This window comes from Triturus cristatus, chromosome 3_1 (assembly GCF_964204655.1).
Source record: "Triturus cristatus chromosome 3_1, aTriCri1.1, whole genome shotgun sequence".
NCBI lineage: Eukaryota > Metazoa > Chordata > Amphibia > Caudata > Salamandridae > Triturus > Triturus cristatus.
Genome location: NC_140583.1, coordinates 216,372,513 through 216,392,168, shown reverse-complemented (window position 1 = coordinate 216,392,168; position 19,656 = coordinate 216,372,513). Strand labels below are relative to the sequence as shown.

The following is a 19,656-nucleotide window of genomic DNA, read 5'->3' as shown; positions in this document are numbered from 1 at the left end:
GATTGGGATGTACAAGCAGTACATTCATTGTTTTCTGATTTAAAGTATTATGCTGCTTTTGATGCTGAAGATTTATATTTGTATTCTGCCAATTATTCAGATTTTTTCTGTTATCAACACTATGGGCATCATTTCTTACACAAAACAAACACGTTAAGACCTGTTTTTACTCACACGCAATGGGAACATTATCCAACACCCTTACAGGGTAGTTCTAAACCCCTTAGGAATATGTTCCCCTATTTCATTGAATATTACACGTCCTATCCAGAATCCTATTTCTTTAAATTGCAGGTGTCATCTCATTCCAAATTTATTCTAACTCACACAATACACTGTCTTCACGCATTTATATCTTGGATAATATTTTTCATCTCTTATTCATATTGTTCAGAATAATTATCTGTGTTATATCATGGTCAAAATCAATTACAATCAGTGATGCAATTTGCATGGATGTTACAGACTCTCAAAATGGGAAAAGTCCCTTGGGATAATTTGAATGCTTCTGCTTTGTTTTTACCATTTAATCTAACCGATAAACAGAGATTTATGTCCATGAAAGATGCTACATACATGCTATTACACTTTGAATGATTAGAGCTCTTGCCATTCTCTGTGACAGAGACAGATTCAGCTGTAAGGTTAATTCATGGTGTTATCTCTCTCCCATTTTCGCTGTTTCAGTTTAAATATTGCATGAAACATTTCCCAATTGGTCCCTACCTTTCACTTACAGAAACGGGAGGATAAGGAAGTTTTCCTAACATGGGAGGACTGCGACTCCACAGTAGGACATTCCCTAATCTGTTAAATTAAGTTGCACGGTGCTTGTAATGTATCCGCGCCTAATCTTGCTTGTGTTTTTTAAAGGAACTCCCGTCCTGGAAATAATTCCTGCTTTTACATTGCTTACTAACGGCAGTTATCTTATTTTGAATAACCACAACTGCTGTGTTCTACGCGCAGGAATCCTGTTTATTGTAACAGTTTCACAACGTGTTATTTGTGGAAGCAATGTTTTTTGCCGCCCCCGCACGGGAGTAGATAGTTCAATTTGGCCTTCCATTCGGACTTTGAAAACAGATTTCAACAAATTAAGCAGACTCAAAGCGCTATTGTTTCAACAAGAAGTGGCTCTCACTTCGGCTCGAGAGACCTTCCAATTGCAGGTGGATAAAACATCTAGCGAGATTGAGTCACTTATAAACACGAACCTCCCACTTCACTTTGGGGAGCTTATACATCAAATATTTGATGCGTCTGATACCAAAGGCCTTGCTCATCTTTTTAAGCTTGTGGGATCCAGTCTTGTGCCCTCTTTTCAGATGATATTTGGAGTAATACCAGCTTTTATTCATTCTATTTTTTCTAGAGTCTTCAGAGGGTTCCCATTATTACTGGCGCTAGCTGGTGGAATCCGGATTCTTCTTCTCCTGCTATGCAATGGCTGCTCATCTTGTGGTAGTACACAGAGAACGCTAAGTGCAACTGTACCGTGACCGAATGCAACCACTTTTTGGATGCTTGCCATTAGCAACGCTTTGCGTGAGTTATGGGCTAACTTTTCGTTTTGCCTACTTCACTTGCGTGCAACCTGTGCAAAGGTTAATAATAAGAGACAAAGAGTAAGCCTTATATCGATTATTAACTACAAGCATCAAAAATTCTCTTTCTACTACTTTGCTATAACCAAAGGATTGGTGCTCATTAGATAGATCAATTGGTTCTGGTATTGGTGCTGAATAGGTTTACTCATGCTTCTTGATCATTAAGTAAATTAGCCTTATATTTAAAGGTAAGTACATTGGTGGTAAGAATCACCAATGAAGAAATTATATTCCTTTATTTTTTTAACTTTCCATTTATGCAGGTGAAACAGTATATACTGCATCTGGGGGTTGTCAGAGTGATTTTTTTTTTTAAAGGGGAAAATTATACAAGACAGCAGAAATATATAGAACAGAAAGAGGTGGGGGTCTGACTAGTCGTCCGGTAATTGGGATTCTATAGCTATGACCCCTTCAATTTCAATTAAAAAGGATCCTTTTGCATAGCTAGGGCCTGTGCAGAAATTAGTCAAGTCACAGTTCTTTGGTAAATTGCTTAGCTGCGATGTTGTGAGAATCTGGGAGGTCATTCTAGTGACGGTTGAAGTCCCCTGTGAAGAAGCTGTTGGTGGATAAAAGATTGTTGAGTGACGAGTTTTATCAGCTGTTAGATAAACACTTGGTGGTCCCTCGATATAGAACATATTTTTGAAGGAGTTGCTTCAGCCGCGCTGATTTTGACCCCATGAGCTCAAATGTGAAGACATTTTCGGTTTTGAAGCAATTTAGCTGGATGGGGTTCTATGGATGACTGACTCCTCAACAAGAACGTCCCTGTCGAAGTAGTCCGTTTATTGGAAGTCAGATGGGATCAGTATGTCAATCAGAGATTCAGAAGCTTCATTTGACCAAGTCTCCATACGAGACGGGATATCAATATCATATGATAGGATGGTCTCTCTAATCAGGACAGTGATTTGCAACTGATTTGCGTTAAGATCCATACATTTCAGTCTGGATCACCAAATTCTAGTGGTATGTGAATGGCTATAGGAACAGTGATGAGATTTGTAGGACTGCAATTCGGGTAATCAATCCATTGCGGGTTTAGCTTTCTATGCCCCACTACAGTTTGGATGCAGAGGTAGGTGTGGAAGTGAGTAAACATATTGGCTGTGTAACATCCTTCAGAAGTAATACGTTACATGTTTTATTTGCAACAAACCATTAGGCTCTATTCCCCCATTTCCTTTGTGTAAAATGATCTTTGAATTAAAAGTGTAATAACTGAACACTTTTTGTGTTTATCTTTAGCAAATTGGGCATAGGATTAGAGGGCACTACATGTGCTGTATTATAAACATTAATCTTCATTTAAATTAAATTATTACTCTGCTCTAATGCATTACTATTTATAAATGCATCAGACTTGTTAGCAATTCACCCAAGTGTGTCAGGTTCTCAATAACTATAGTATATGAACTATTTATGAATTAGGTTACTAAAGTGTTTATGACTCAACATTAAGGGACTGTGTGATGCAATTAATAACAAGCATTGGCATAGCCAATAGGTCTCGCCTTTGGGACCTTATAAGTGTTTAGCCATGCAACAGTTGCATAACTAAATACTTATAAGGTCCCAAAAGCGAGACCTATTGGCTATGCAAAGCGGCCGTGCGGCCGCGAAAGTGAAAGTAATCGCGGTCAAGCACAGAGCGCGCGCCCGCGCACATGCACTGTAACTCTAGACTGGCCTGGTAGCACTTTTTGGAGCCCTCTCAATAAGTGTCGCCAGACCAGCGCATGCGCTGGGTCAGGCGAGACCTAAAAACAAGGATTGTTGACCTTAGAAGTTATGTGTTTGGTCCTCTGTTACGCCCAATTTTGACTAGCGGACCTTAAGAGTCCCAAATTATCGAAGGATATATGTGACATTAAATATTTTTGTAAAATATCAAAATGGTTACATAATTGTGGATAAAGAGAGGTTATTTTCCATTTAGATTATGTCTAATAAGTATTGGCAACCGAAGTACTGTGTAGCCCAAAGAATAGACAGAAGGGATACTGACTAAATCTGCTAAGGTATCGAGTTCCACCCCACACCCCCCAAAACTTAAAACAAAAAAGGAATTAATTTTACGAATTTCACTTTATATCGAAACAAATGTCTTTATTATGATCATCTATTAACATGTTTAAAAATATTTCTGCTTGTAATAAAAAAGTACAAATCAAAATTAACACTTTCCTTTCTTAAGTGTGTGCATGTATGTACACACACACATATATATTTAGTTCTAATGAGCTTGTTAAACTGTGCATAGGATTGGTGATTTAGACTTGTTTTATGTTATATACAGCCTTGAAAATGCGGTATGACCACGAAATATATGTCGGCTGTAGCTGTTTATTTTTTAACTCTGGGTCGGATTGGAAGTCTGGGTCCACTAATGTGACGATATTGACAATTTGAGGCAAATAAGAACTGGGGAAAGAGCAAATAGTTTTGCATTATCATTATTTTTGAAATAAAATAATTTTGTTATCCTCAATTGATCAAATTGTCCTTCAGAATTATGTAGATATAATCTCTAGAAAGAGGAGACAGGCCCATGCTCTCTTTGGTCAGTGTTTTCTGTTGTTTCTGTGGAGGGTTCTACAGCGGTGGTTGGAATAATATTTCCTCAGACTGGTTTCCGAACGAAATGTTACAAAGTTTTCAATCTTTGAGGTTGTGAATGTTAGATCGGCAGACAGGAATACATTTGCTCTGTTAAAATGCAGTCCAGGTTGGCACAGATGTTTTTGGTGGATGTGTACCAATGAAGACTATTCTATGACAAGTTATATTCGGAGATCTGGGTTGAGTAGGGATTTTAGGAGTGAATGAAGTAATGGTCTGAGCTCTCTGAATCTCTTCCTTCATTGGACACCGTTCTTGGTGAATGCTAGATAAATGTACCTTTTAAGTCCTCCAGTAATGAAAAAATGTCTTTAACAGTCTTCCTAATCAAGGCAATATCGTAAGACATTAAATATTACAACATAGGGCTTTGTTTGGAGGATATGTTATGTGCCTTATCCCCTTCTAAAGATGGTTAGCATTTTATTTTACTAAGCTAGTAATAAATATCTCCGAGTATTATCTACAGTTGTTGCCTTCTGATTCTTCAAAAAATACTGTACATGCATAGGTAAAATGGACAGTCTCTACCCTCAAGGCTAACTATTGCTTTACAAAGAGCTACTGCCATTGACAGAGTCGTTTAGAAATCTGAGTTGCTTCAAAAGTATATACAACTTTGATTTCCAAACCAGATGCTCTCATATTTCATTTGGCAATGTCCTTACTAATGGAGGAAATGCTGGGCTCTCTGATCTCCAGTGGGAGGAGGTCTAGCATGGTAACTCCTAACTACTAGCTTTAGATGAGATGGACATAGAAAGAGACTCTCCAAATGTATGTCTCTTAAGCAGGCGCTCTTTATTGACTTAATGATCCACACAAAGTAGTGTGGTGGTAGAGAAACCAATTAAATAACTACAACATCACAAAGAACAAGCTACAGAATGCACAATTTAATATGGCTCCTCTGTAATGTACAGTCACTCCAGAATAAGGTGCCCAGTGCACATGAAGTAAAACTCTTTTATACCACATTATGTTTATTGTGCTCATTATAGAGGAAATCTCATGACATTTGAGCTCAAATATGGGGAGCTATAGTTAATGACTCCAACTAGTCACTGTTCAGTCTAGCGATTGATCAGTTGAGTGGACACTTGCGAAAAGATGATTGAATCCGGTCCTTTGTCAAGTAGCAAGGGCAGGTTCCAGCCTGGTCTTAAGATCCTCAGAACACGTGCCGTTCCAAGACACACACACACACACATCAGACCTGGTCTTCAACAAGTACACGTTGAGTAGACATATGGCTTTAGATGCTAAGACATCACCCTACTTCAGGCAGTGAAAGTAGCACTATTCCAGATTGCGTTAGCACCTGTGTTTGGCTCCAAAGAAACACAGGGTTTGTGCACTATGACTAGCACATACCAGACACAAACATTGCCCACAATCAAGCAGTAGGACTACATACCAAGCTCAGTTCCTCCGACAAACAAACACAATTGTGCCTGGAACATCCTCGTATTCAACGCCACTTCCATGATCTGTTCCAAGCTAATTCCGCCCAAAACCCAGATGCTCAGAAAAAGAATATTGACAGCCAAAATGAACAAGTTATAAACAAGGCTGAAGAGTTGTGAAAGCTGCAAAACAAGCAGGCCACCTTAGGCCTTGTACTCTAGAGACCGCATGCTGTTAGCCGGTTTGCATTTGCATCATGAGCCACTGATGCTGGAACTTCCACCATCTCAACAATTATAAAAATGTGAAATCTACACAATACTGCTGCCTATTTTCCCACAATGAACCTCACATTGCAAATCTATAAATGGGATTGTGACCTCTGTTCCTTCAAAAGACATGATTTCTAATACCAATACTAGGGATCTTTCAAACATATGGAACATAAACAGTGCGTAAATGTCAATGAGTAAAGTAAGCAACTGACCCTCCACAAATAAATTCAGAGGGTTCGGGGGAAATATTTGAGTCATACATTTTTAAAGAGAGTTATGAAGAAGCACTCATAAAATACTCCAAAGCATGGTCTATAGATGGCCCTTGGTACTACCTCGAGTTTGAAGCAGGTGGGACATTGTGCCCAGACAGTGCATTTTAGAGCACAGATTTTTTTAAAAATTGAATTTTAGATCAAGAAGAGTCAGTCACAAAAAATGTAATAACTGCCTCAAATTAGTATGAATTATAACTTAAGCATCAAGTCAAAATATTCTGTAAATACACTAATTTTGCTTCCATGAATATTTGATATAAATCCTTTGGACTGAAAGACTCGTTCATTTTTGTTCCAAATATCAGCTTACCATTCCAAATGCCAGTTTTCATGTTAGTAAATAGAGTAAAGCTACACATTCTAGTACTTTTCTTAAAATATACTAATTTGTACCCAAAGACCAGGTTTTACATTTTTAGTAACTAAACTAATATACGAACAAATTGTGTGTAATTTTCTGAATATGCATTTATTTTTATTCCCAAATATCTGCATATAATTTGCATTATGCCAATTGCTGCCATCATGTGCCAAATCACATCCGTAATATGCCGGCCCTGATGGATCAGAATGCCAGGCTTACCATGTTTTAATGTCCCCCCCACATGCCAACCATGCCGCCCCCTTCCACCCATAAGCCAACAACCCCATGATGTGCTCTTTACCTATAAAGCCTTGCTGAATAATTCATCTCTTTCCTCATCTACCAGACATGCCATGATGTGCCCATTTTCCCATATCATAGACAAGCATAGCCCATATAGCAGCCAAGTCCCTGACCACTATTTGTCACTGTGTCCCCATTTCCCTCCAAATGGCGACAATGTGCAACCAGTCTCTGTATTAAAACAATACACATACAACTGATCCAAGTGGACAGACGGGAAACCCAGTCCAATCAACAAACAAAATAGTCTAATCTCTGGCTAATCGCTCCGTGTAATATCTCAACTCATTATTGTTTTGTACGCAATGCTTCCTCAGATTAAACCCAGCCATGTGTAAATGATTCTTGGTCCTGCTCCAATAGGAATAGTCCAGCATGAACTGTGGAGTTAGGTCCTCTCTGAACCAGAACACAAGCAACTAAAAACCAGTTTCGGCCTATTTGGGTTGCGGGTCGGGTGCAGCTTGGTTCTAGGGTAGCAGTGAACATGGGACAACCCTCTCGCCATACCGTTGGTCTAGAATGGCAGAGTGGGCGAAGAACAGTGGGATGAAATGCTAATCCAAACGACTAATAGTAGTTAAACTATTTGCAAGCATTCCTCTTATCACCCAACGTATATACTGCAGGATGCCTTAAGTGGCTAAGGGGTTGAAAAGACGTGGGCCCCCTTGCTTGCTGTGCCACAGGATCAACCCGGCCTGGGGTTGCTTGTGGTCCCTTCTGGAAGGAGCCTCATCTGGCAGTTCCGGATGAGCAGGATCTGTGGTGATTTGCACAAGGGAGGTCTTTGTCTAGAGTAGCACAGTTGTTAGACTATTTGCAAGCATTCCTGACAGCACTGTGCATGTGTATTGGGGAAACTTAAATCAAGTCATCAGTGTGTCTTAGTGTTGCTGGTCAGCAAATACATTTTGAAAGGCACTGCCCACTACACTTTAATTAGTCGTTTGCCAGTCAATACAAGCGCACTATGAAAGCCCACATGGAGATGTAGATCTGCTGTTCCTAGCACGCCTCCATCACTCCTTGCGCTACTGTGCTCCAGAGTATTCATGCAAAAGCTGTCTTATTGATCATCATAGAGGAGAGCGCTGACGGCTCACTGGGCAGAGCCTCTGGGCCAGGTGGTGGATCATAAAATTAAGTACAAGCCAAAGAAGAAGCATGCATAAAAGTGCAAATGGGTGCAAGCCCAGCTCCAAAAAAGCATGGCTGTCCAACACTCGTCTGTGGCTAGGAGTCTTTGGGGAAAAGAGAAGAACCCCAATTACCAAAGTAAGGGTCTTATCTCGTGAATGAGAACGCTCAAATAACTAGAGTACGAGAAGAAAGGAACAGGAGACAAGACAGAAACCTCAGCAATGATATTCCAACATGCTTGTGAGAGGCGTGAAAGATTGAGCTCATAAAATTTTCCGGATTAGGACAAATGGAAAGCCAACCCAGACATCAAGGATCCAAATGTTAGAAGCGAACTACTTAGAGTTTATCTTCTAATAGGTCCGCGGGTGACCATATGAACAAAGCACGACCTGGGAGTCATCTGCATACTTACAAAATAGAAAGTCAAACGACTGATATTGAACACAGACATTAAACATGCTGAGGGGCCGTGTGGTCCCTTGAGGAAGACCACGTTCCAATGGTACTGGGGAAGACAGCATTCGAACCAGGTCTACTCTTGATCTCCACCACTTACTAAATGTCATTGAAGCTCAATGAGTCTATATCAACAACCACTGATTCTCCAGAATATACTTGATTTCCTGACCCTACTGAAGCCATCGGGATACAACAGGAGTTCGACTACAACTTGCTGTGGCTTGACATAACCCCCAGTATCTTGGCTGCTCATTCACGTCAGAAGTAGCAGGTAGCGGGATACATGCAACCTCCTTCATTCTAGCCATTTAAACGTTATCCTCAGTAGAGAGCGCTCTGAATGTCAGTGGAATCTGCGTCCACCTCACCTGAGCCTTCAGAAGTACTAGGAATATCCGTATGTTCATTGTGACGTCAGGAATAAGTAAGTACACTTCTCACCTTGCTACAGTTGGTGCCAGCTACAAGGCAGGACACTTCGCCACCGAGCTGCTTGGCTGCGGTGATGGCATTAAGGGTGATGGGTGAAAGTGTATCATTGTTGTGTTCTGCTATAATCAGGGTGCTCTGAAGCCGCTGCAACAATGAGGCCTGAAAAAGAAAACAAGATCGTTCACAACTTACAGTCTCAATCAGAAAGACAAAGATATAGCAGGCAAAAATTAAATCAACAAAACACTGAACAGAACATTGGCAACGACATGGTTTCATTACACTTTCATTGTGTACACCTGGGGGTCCAAGTCAGATTCAGGAGGCTCGAATCCATGCCAGAATATCGAGGTATTCACATAAAGTAGATTTACATAACTACATTGAAATCATTTACGTATTCAGAGGCCTTCCTGAAAATCAGGCTGGACCGATCCCTCCGTGACCTACTATGGGCAGCTCTGGTAACATATTCCGATCATCAGATGGGAAGACAAAAAATAAAGCTTTCCCATCAACATAATGAGAAAGACTGAAAAACGGAGGGGTCCGTTCTGTTAATGTTCTCCTCAGAGCCCATAGGAGTCATTCTAGCAGTGGCACAATATGTGAAGACTGTGGCATCTGCTTGAGAAGGAAGATGTTGCACAATATATGGTACGTCTCCCTGCCTCTTAGGACTTTTACAGTTTTGTAAGTTCTAGTGAGGTAGGCGTGGGTGTATTGTTTTATTCTGATTCTTTGTGTTTGCTGCCGATGGGAGGGGGTTTCGAATGGTGGTTACCGGTAAATGTAACTTAGCTTTTGCATTGTTTCAGGAACTAGTGATGGTCAAACATCCACACTCACCTCCCCCATACCTGTTCGCATGGGTATGGTTTAAGCAGACATTCTGTTGCAGAAATTGTGTTAACCAATTGTAGCTCCTCGATACAGGATCCCCTCAGTGAGCAAGAGCTACCTGGGTGGAACAGAGACCTCCATATAGTTTGTCACAATGGTGCTGAAGTTCTAAAACTATCTCTGGTAGAAAGGGAAATAAAGAAAGAGAATGGCAAGCTATCGGAAACCCTTTGTTCAGCTACACAGCATCTCTACTTTTTAAATCGGAAGTTGAATACCTGGTTATATACTTTGCTTTTTTATGCTGTTCTGCATGATTCGAGATGTTAGCTCACTGTACGTAGAATGCAGGGCACAGAGACAGAAACAGTGGCTCAGATCACATAGAGGAGCACCTCCTTGTGACTTATCAGCAAAGAAAAGCAGATTAGGAATGCATCATAATAAGATACGACTGCAGTTCTCTCTTTGCTGCGAGTAATTGAATGGGCCTGAGAGTTGTATATAGAAATGGTGGATAGCTGCTATTTGTGATGGGAACTTCAAGTACATCAGGAGGAGCCGGCAGTCTCAAGAGTAGGTCATTTTTTAGGTCGTTTTTAAAGGATATGAAAGATGGGATATGTCGTATACTTAAGAGGATCACAGCTCCCGATCAAATGTGACATCTACATGTTATTCTTAATTCTGTGACAACGCAGACCCCCAACGTTAGCATAATAAAGGAAGTTGGAGAATGTGTGCATTTTTAAAGGCTCTGCTTACTGTAGAGATATGAAGGATACGTTCAGCGGAGAGTTTCGTTTTAAATAATGAGGGTTACCTGGGTTGAAGGAGTTTTTGAGGCAAGCGAATTGGCTCTGGTTGGGTCATATGCAGAAAAGAATCTCTTCTCTACTATGGGTACCTTAGAAAATATGGAGAATTTTACACACTTTCTCACCAAAGAAAAGTATATACACTAGTCCAAACTAATATTTTTCTGCCTTCTCACAGGCTTCCTTTTTTGTTTGGCTTAGGTTAAATTTGAACAGTAAATGGCCACGTTGCTGGCCTCAGGAAATGTATGCTTAAGTTGTATTTTTCCCATACAACTGTAGGACCGTTTTCGAGGTACAGATGCTTTTTCAAATGAACACGACTTAGGGCATGTATGTAATTTGCAGGGAAACACTCTTGGCTTATCTTGCCACAGTTCACAGCCCAATAATGAACATATAAGGAAAAAGCACTTTTATTAAGAAATCTGTTTTATATCTTGAGATTTCTGATAATTTTCACACCAAATAAACACTCCATTTCTTAGCCACAATCCTAGACGTTTTGGCCCTTAGATAGCTTTGCATGATGTTTCAGAGACCCCGCAGGGCAGTTGATTATCATGGTGTGTGTATTACACTTAAATCTAATGGCAGCTTTTGAGGCCGGGCCCCCAGTTTCTAGTGGCTGTTGGTATCGGTGGCAGTGTTTGAGGACTTTAAAACTGATAGTACTTGAATAGTTAACCTAGATATGCTGATCTCAGAAACAATTGTCAGTTCCTGCGAGGTTCCATATGGTTGGTCCTTCTTCCTGGCTGTTTACGGACTATTTAGTGCCTGTTTTCTTTACTTGCGAATTTTGATGGATATCTGGAAATTTGTGAAGACATCAGATGAAGGCTATACCTTTGAATCATGCAGGAGTGTCAGGAACTGGACAATCAGGATTGATAAAAAGAGTTATCTTCAGCTGATGGCATTTAAGTCAAGCTTATAATGACTGTCTGCTAGAACAGAGACATTGGCCACAACTATGCCCCACAGGTTTCGTTAAGTCAATATTTTGAGCGCTCCAAGCAAGCAAAATTTAAAACTCTGGTTTTTTTTCCCACTCTCAAATTTAAGTAGATAAGATAAAGTTACCTCTTGCGTTTCTTCTCGTTTTCTCAGCACACAGCGATCTTTGGTGAAATCATTAATCTTCATCTGGACATTGTCACTTCGGAAAGATAGCCTTACCAGCACATTAGAGTGCTAGTTTCATTAGCCTCATCGTACATTTCCAAATTTCTCTTTCCTCGTATGCTATCCTCATTATTCGGAGTGCTAGCATCCAGGGGGAGAGAATTTTTCGCTCAGAATCTTTCACCAGCTATGATCACCTTTAGCAGAAGAGGATAATTTTGCTGATCTAAACTAAAAACTCGGGTGACCAACACCCGTCATACTTTAGAAATCCATGCAGTGGTAGGAAATGATAATAATAGACAGTTATGTTAGTAAGGCACCCTTGACTGCCAAAACGAGTCCAGTGATCTTAAAAGGTGTACCAGACTCTTAAAAATGGTGTAACTTGTATATTATGTCACAACTGATTTTACACCACAAGCAGGACTCCTAAACAAAGGAGCGTTCCAAAATCCTTACTGTTGGTTATTATTTAAAAATGAGTAAGAAACTGTAGAGACAAGCTTTTTTCTTTTCACTGAATGGCCCCTTTAAAATCTTCTAGAGAATTCTCACACCATGTGTTCTGTTTTTATGTATATACAGAGTTAACATAAAACAAAATTGTTTTTTTTTAAAAATAACATGTTTTGTCCAAAGTGCTGAAAGGAGTATATTCTATCTCGCTCCATTATTGCAGGACAGGAAAATACTTTCTTCTGCTTCTTTTGTCACTCCTAATATTTCTTTTAAGATAAGGCACCCAAAGGCACTTTATCAAGATTTTTGAGTTTGCCCTTAAAGGTCTTGGCTCATTAACGCTGCGGTGATTTATTGTTGCACAACTATATGCTTTTCATTTTCGCTTTTAATGAAGTTTCTCTTTGCATGCACTAAATGCGAGACCTTTCATTTCTCGGACAGTCGTGGCCACGTCGTGTTTGAGACCATATTTCTAATCCATGGCTTCATTCACACGGCCCGGCGTGACAGTAGCTTGGCCTAATATATTGCCCGAGTGATCTCTGTTAACACTGCAGGTGGAATTTCGCCTGCCTCTAATTTGTTGAAGGCCGTCTGATTTAATTAATATCTGCGCTTTACCGGCCTGGTGTCATTGCAGGGTTAGTTGGTACACTGGGCAATTTCAAATGATGCGTTTCTGGGGAATTCATTTAAAATTTACTAATCAAACTCTTTTGTAATGTTAGTCGTCCCTCTATTTCTAATCTTGTTCCACATTGTTTGACCGTTTAATTTTCTTTTGCTGTGATTTACAGCTTTCATCATGAAGATTCTTATTTCCATTACTTAGGTCGGGATTTTTTTCTCAATTTCCCCACAGCTCACATTTTCACAATATCCAGATTTAAAGTAACTTTAGTATCCAGCCTGTGCGTTTAGTCTTTGCAAGGTGGGTTTTTAGCAGCGTTTTGTGTTGTATTGTTATGTATGGTGTTTAAGGAAGAGGATGATGATGGCCATTTGTACAGTGCACGCCGCAAGTAAGTGTCTACAAGTGGTTCTGTGATACTCAAACGCCAAAATACACCCTAAACTCCTGACCAGTGGTCCAAGGTCAACAAGCAACCTTGCACCCCACCTTCACTACCGCTTGCAGGGTTCGAGGGAGCGCAGAATGTGCTACTGGGGAGCAATATGCGTTGTCTCCCCTGAGACATCCAAGAAGAACAAAAAGAAAAAGTAAAGCTTTAAGAACTAAAATGCAAGGCTTTTATTTTAGCTCCCCTTGTTTATGGATTTCATGCATCTTCTTTGATGACCACCGCTTGAGACTATACGAATACTGTGTGTTTTATAAACCGTGTTGCATCATCAAGCATCTTATTGCAAGCTACAGGCCTCGCAAACAAGCCACATGAGAGACTAAACATAGCAGAAATTACGTCAAGGCTTCGGTTCACCACCAAATCGCCAATACCTTCAAGTGGTCACTGACTAATTCTCAAGGCAGCCAGGAGCATAGCCTGGTGTCCTCAACTGCAGCTGAAACAGTCATCAGGGGCGTACCTTGCTCTTTAAAATTGGGGGGACGGGGGTGAGCTTCAGATCTCCTAACAATCACGCTGGCATATCTTGTTAACATCCGTTATCTGAGAAGCAGGACATGAGGGGGGGCTCAAGAGGCACTGGAAAGAGTGCAGTGTGGATAGTTACTGGCGATCAAAACGAAATATTTTGTAAAAAAAACATTTTTTGGGGATTTGCATGTAAAAATCTTATAGACATCTCACCATACCAGACTGAAAGAACCTGTTGCCAGCTATTTACTACATCACACATTTATTAAGGTGGTGTAAAACCCCTCTCAAGCTCCGCCCCTGACAGTCATCCCGAAGTTTGAAAAAACTATCAGGTGCCCTTGAACCCCTACTAAAGTACACACAATGGCATTCCATTTCACGAATTCAGAAACTATTCATCACACTTGCATCGGATTCGGAACGACTGCTCAGTAGAACTGCTGAGAGGGGAAAGGGACTGGAAGGAGACGTTGAGGACGCAGGGAGAAAGTAAGAGAATTTCTCCTCCAGTGTTTTGTGATTCTCTCCAGTGTTTTGTGAAGTGGGGATGGGAAGCTCATGCAACAGTTGGCAGATGTATGTCGTTTAAAAAACGCACTAGAAACAAGTTTTAAAAAAAAGAATCTATTCGTCACTATTCGAAATCAGTCACTGAGCAATGAAAACGCCAGCCACAAACCAGCAACAGCAGCAAAATGTTGACGAGAACTCTAGGCAAAATGTGCCCTTGTTTGGTGCCTGCTTTCTGTACTGACCCTTCATGCACCTATAGGAGTATTTTATGACTGTTCAATTGAGCATTGAAAAAACTAAATCACAAGCTCCGTGTATTAAAAAAATAAAATACACGATAGTGTGTTTTAGTATTGAAAAAAGCTTATTTGCGTGAAAAAGATATTGTTCCCTCCCTCTTGACGTTCTGCCATTCTAGTACCTTCATTCAAGAAGGGCGATAGTGGTAGCCCTTCTAGCTACCAGACAATCTCTTTTGGATGGGGCCGGAATATTTTTGGGTAAAGTTGCACTAAATCAACTGTAAGGCTGGGTGGACAAGGGGAACATTTTAACCGAGGCACAAGCTGGTTTTAGATCAAGGGTTGAACTATAGACCAATCAGTAAGTCTATATATGATTTGCTACAGGTATAACATTAAAAGAAATTCATCACTATATCTAATCTTTGCTGATTTGAAATCAGTGTTTGACCTTGTGAATCAGCCAAAGCTATGGAGATCTCTGGTAAAGCAAGGGTTAAAGACCTCTATTGTGCAAGCAATGATGGCACTTCACACCAACAATACAGCTAGGGTCAGATATGGGCCAGGAGGTGAATGTAGCAAAATATTTCCCATTGAAAACAGCGTACCGCAGGACTGTGCGCTAGTCCCCTTAATGTTTCCCTCTTTTTAAATGATGTTGTAGCTTACTTATTGGAAGAACCTACCGATGCCCCTATTATTGCTAGACAAAGTGTCTTGATTGTCCTGTTTGCGGACAACGCAGTCATGCTGGTCCAAACAGAAAATGCAATACATAAACTACTAAAAAGATTTGCAGACTACTGCTGTAAGAAGGCCTTGACCATTAATTGCAACAAGACAAAGAGTATGGTGTTAAGACCCTCTCCCACATTCAACAGAAGGCCAATGAAAAATGGAGAGTATATCATGTGTGTCAAGCAATATGACTACTTGGGCCAAGGTTTACAGAACAACAAAATTGGAAAAACCAGATAGTGAAGGCAAGCAGAGTTTTAACACAAACCTAGAGGGGTATTAAAATGTAGACACAAGACAGGTGCTCAAAGCATTAGCACCATCCTTAAAATGTTCAAACAGAAAGCATTAGTAGCTGCACTTTATGGGGGGCTGAGCTTGAAGGGAATGAAAACGTACGCCCTTCCAAGCAGCTGAAAATAACTACCAATGGGCATGGCTAAGACTGGGGCCTAGCATCCCCCTACTAGCACTTCGTGCTGAGCTCGGCCTAACGTCAATTGCTGAAACAGCAGTCTTAAAACAAGTGTTGTACTGGATTAGGTTAGTGAGGAATCCGAAGGCAACAATTTACCGAAAATCTTTGGAAGATGTTGATAGGACCGCGGCTCGAGCCGGAGGACTTGACTGGCCCTCGTGAAAAGTATATTGAATGACCTACAACTGAGGTTCCTATGGACTGACCCCAGCAGGGTAAGATGGGATACCGCAAAGCTCGCAAAGGAACATTGTGTGCTAAGGTGAGAGAAAAAGCTTTCCTCAACAAAACTAGGCAGCATATTGGGAGATTATTTCAGAGGTAGGCAATGCCCAGATAGAATGTTGTACCCAGACCTGGTCTATCACGAACAGAAACTTACGTTAAACAACAAGTTCAGATTGGGTATTTAGGCTAGTAAGGGATACCTCGTCAGGTGTCCAAGGCTCGACACGGGAAGTGAACTTTGTGACTGTACATTTGGGGGAAGTTTAATATATTGTACCATCTGCTGCTCTTTTGCACAACACATGCTGTATCTCGCCCACAAAAGATGGCTTTTGCCCCATTCAGATTGTATGAGATTAGATCCATCAGGTCTGTACTATTGTTCTTTCTTAGTACAAACGAGTAACATTTTTAATTCAATAGCCTCGTATTTATGGGCAGGTTGGCCAGGTATGAAGGAACAGCTAGCTGCTGCAAAACATTGGAGGCTAGGATTACACAAACAAATCTGTCCCCAGGTGGCATAAAGTCAACCCATGCACGGAACTGCATCTGTTATCTAGTCACATGATGGATTAGTGGGGGTAGTACTTCTTAAACTGAGCACTTTTTAACTAACCCATGCTGCAGTTACCGCTGTGCCAAGGTGATCCTACTGGTCTTGTGACATGCTAGAGGCTTACACATTCCTGGCAGAAAAATGTAGCAAACTAGATTTTTTATCCTAAATTCTATTGGAATCACTTAACTATAAATTAAATTACGCTTTTCTCATTTCAGTCAAATTGTTAAGCACCTGCACTTTGCTAGGATGATGGTAGTTGCATGCCGACCCGGCACCGTACTAGACTTTACTAGGCTAAATGTGTTACATGTGGGGTTGCTGTTTTATGTATTTTTAATTGTATTTTAAATGAATATTTTTAATGTACCAATTGTAAGGCTAATAGTTGAAACAAAGATCGTTGTAGTTTTATTGTTCCACATAGTATGTTCACCTGACAGAGAGGACGCACCCTCTCATATATTTCACATATCTCATGTGGAATGATCAAAATGTCTCTGCATACATGTTACCTTGATGTGGATTGTATTATGTTAGACCAATCTGCGTGAAAGACCGATTCAGTCTTGTGAAATTATTCATGCAAGAGTTCCCATGTTTATGCTTCACTTTCAGACACCCAATCTCTTGGGGGACTACTGGGTTGCCCTACTGTGCTTATAGCATTTCCAGGCTAGAGTTCTAAATATTGATATTAGTGCCTGGTGAAACTGAAAGAGCTGCAGTTTTGGCTAGGTGGATGGATTTGCATATAGCAGAAAGCACTTCAGAGTGACCCTGCTCTGACAGGTGAAGAATGGAGCACTCCTAACTGGAGCCAGTTGATTATATGGGACACGCAAGCCGCTTAAACAGTGTCAGGGAGTCCTCACTCTGCCCAGAGAATAACCTGGGGCATTAACAACTGGGAATCCAACACTAATGAGCAAGGTCAGCCTGATTATTCTGCTGCAGGCCTGCTTAGCAACCCACTAGACATCTAATAGTGCCCACTTGACCCACCAAAATAGGGAACCACTGTAAACACATCATTGCAACAAATATGGCAGCACAGATCCATTAAGGACATGCTGGTGATTAGTGGAGGGAAAACTGACAAAGGAGACAAACCTTCCTCCTCCAACAAATCTTCTCCAGAACAAACACTTGACCCAAAAATTGGAATTAACATCTCAGGAATTTTCGCAACAATTGAAAAGTTAGCAACATAAGAGAAGACCTAATGAAGTACCTAAGAAAAATGCAGAGCAATATAAATGGACTAGGATCATGGGTCAAAGACCTAGAGCAGACAAGGAACTACAGATCAGAAGGGTTTCATCATATAGGAAATAGGATTCCGAGCCATGAAGACCAACACAATGAACTACTGCTTAAACAGGCCACCCTCGAAAATAGATTGCCGTGAAATAATATACGCATTAGAGGGCTTCTGAGTGGAGCAAAGGGATCAGACAACAGATATATGTACAGAAGCTCCTGCCCAACATTAGATACAGACTGGATGATCTTCCCACCTGAAAGGAACAAAAACAGAAACCAGCAAGAGTGGGTTCCTGACAGGATGCACACCTAGACATTCCGACGTGGGAAGAATGAAGACAAGGAGGAAATTATGGCCCTATTCAGATCTCCTAAGATAACTACAAGCTTTCGCTCTGCAACGATTTAGCAGCCAGAACAGTGAAGCAAAGGAGAGCGATCTGGCAAATTACAGATTTACTCCATAAGAATAATACAGCATATCAATGGGGTTATCCATTCAGACTCATTCACTTGGGACTCCCAGAAGCACTACATAAAAACTCCAGGAGGAGCCATATTGATCTAGGGAAATCAATAGTGAGCGGACTCATAACTAGTTTTCTTCCCAACTTTTGCCTCCTTCCAACTCGTCTTCTTCCAACTTTTGCCTCGCTCTAAACCTCACTTTCTCCTTGCTATCCCCACTCACTTTGGCGCCTTTAGTGCCACTTTCCCTCCTGCTGACCCTGCCCAGCACCTGTAGGAAAGTAGGATCTATTTTCATGGTTACCACCACTTTTTGCTGGAATCAGTATTTTGTTTTTTTTACTAGTCTGACTGTAATCCTGCTAATCAGGACCCCAGTCACTGTACTTCCTCTCTAAATTGACATGCTAAGTACTTCAGTACTTCTACAATAGGTGTCCTGGTGGGTGAACAACCTTTACAACGCAACTTTTACAACGCACTACCATTACAACGAAACTGTTACAACGCGAGTGCATTGACAACGCAGGACATTGCAACGCAAGTCTTTACATCGACTTGCACTAGATGGCGTGCTAACATTAAAAGTAGTGTAGTTTACTATCCCAACACCTTCCCTACTGTTACGTGGACTGGAGTTGGAATAGTAAATTACACTTTTTTAATGTTAGCACGCCATCTAGTGCAAGTCGATGTAAAGACTTGCGTTGTAATGTCCTGCGTTGTCAAAGCACTCGCGTTGTAAAACTTTCGTAGTAACAGCATGCGTTGTAACGTCATACATCCGTCCTGGTGTACACCTGTAAGTCCCTAGTATATGGTACTGAGATACCCAGGGCATAGGTACACCAGGGGTCTCCCATGGGCTGCGGAAAGTATTGTGCCTCCCCTGAGAGACCACTCAAACTGTGACTAAAGGTCTGCTATTGCAGCCTGTGTAAGCTGATGCCAGCACCACTCACAACAAGTTTTCTTATATTTGAGGTCACATCACTAAAAACCTATAAGTCACTTCTAAGTCAGGCTTTTCAATCCTGGAGGCAGAGTTCTGGCTTATAAGTGTGTGGGTACCTCTGAATGAGCAGGACACCCATACAAACCCCGGAGTAGATTCTCCATGCTTTTTAAGTGTGGTCAACCAAGTTAATACATATTAGTGAGGATCCGTCAGTACACGATGGCTAATAATGTAGTGGCTGTGCCGAATCTGGGGATGTTTGATATCAAACATGTTAGAACCCTACCTCTACACAGTTCCCGGTGTTGGAGGTATGATTCCATACACTGAGGGGCTCCTTCGGGAAACCCCAAGTACTCCCGGTAACCGCTTTCCAGGTCTACAAGCAAGCTAGTGCTGCTGCCAACCCCAGACATGATTCTGCCTATCCTCCCATCTGTCCAGCCCCTCCTCTGGGAGAGACCCCCCTCACCTCCATCATC

At 41.1% G+C, this 19,656-nt stretch overlaps 1 protein-coding gene across 1 annotated transcript in view; it reads right to left on the bottom strand.

The window, feature by feature from the left end:
* The window catches only part of ETFA (electron transfer flavoprotein subunit alpha), a 300,814-nt gene that overhangs the window by 254,539 nt on the left and 26,619 nt on the right, over positions 1–19,656 (bottom strand). The window contains exon 2 of the mRNA XM_085643692.1: positions 8,912–9,061. Coding sequence (XP_085499818.1) covers positions 8,912–9,061 — 150 coding nt within the window. The remainder of the gene's footprint in view (positions 1–8,911; positions 9,062–19,656) is intronic.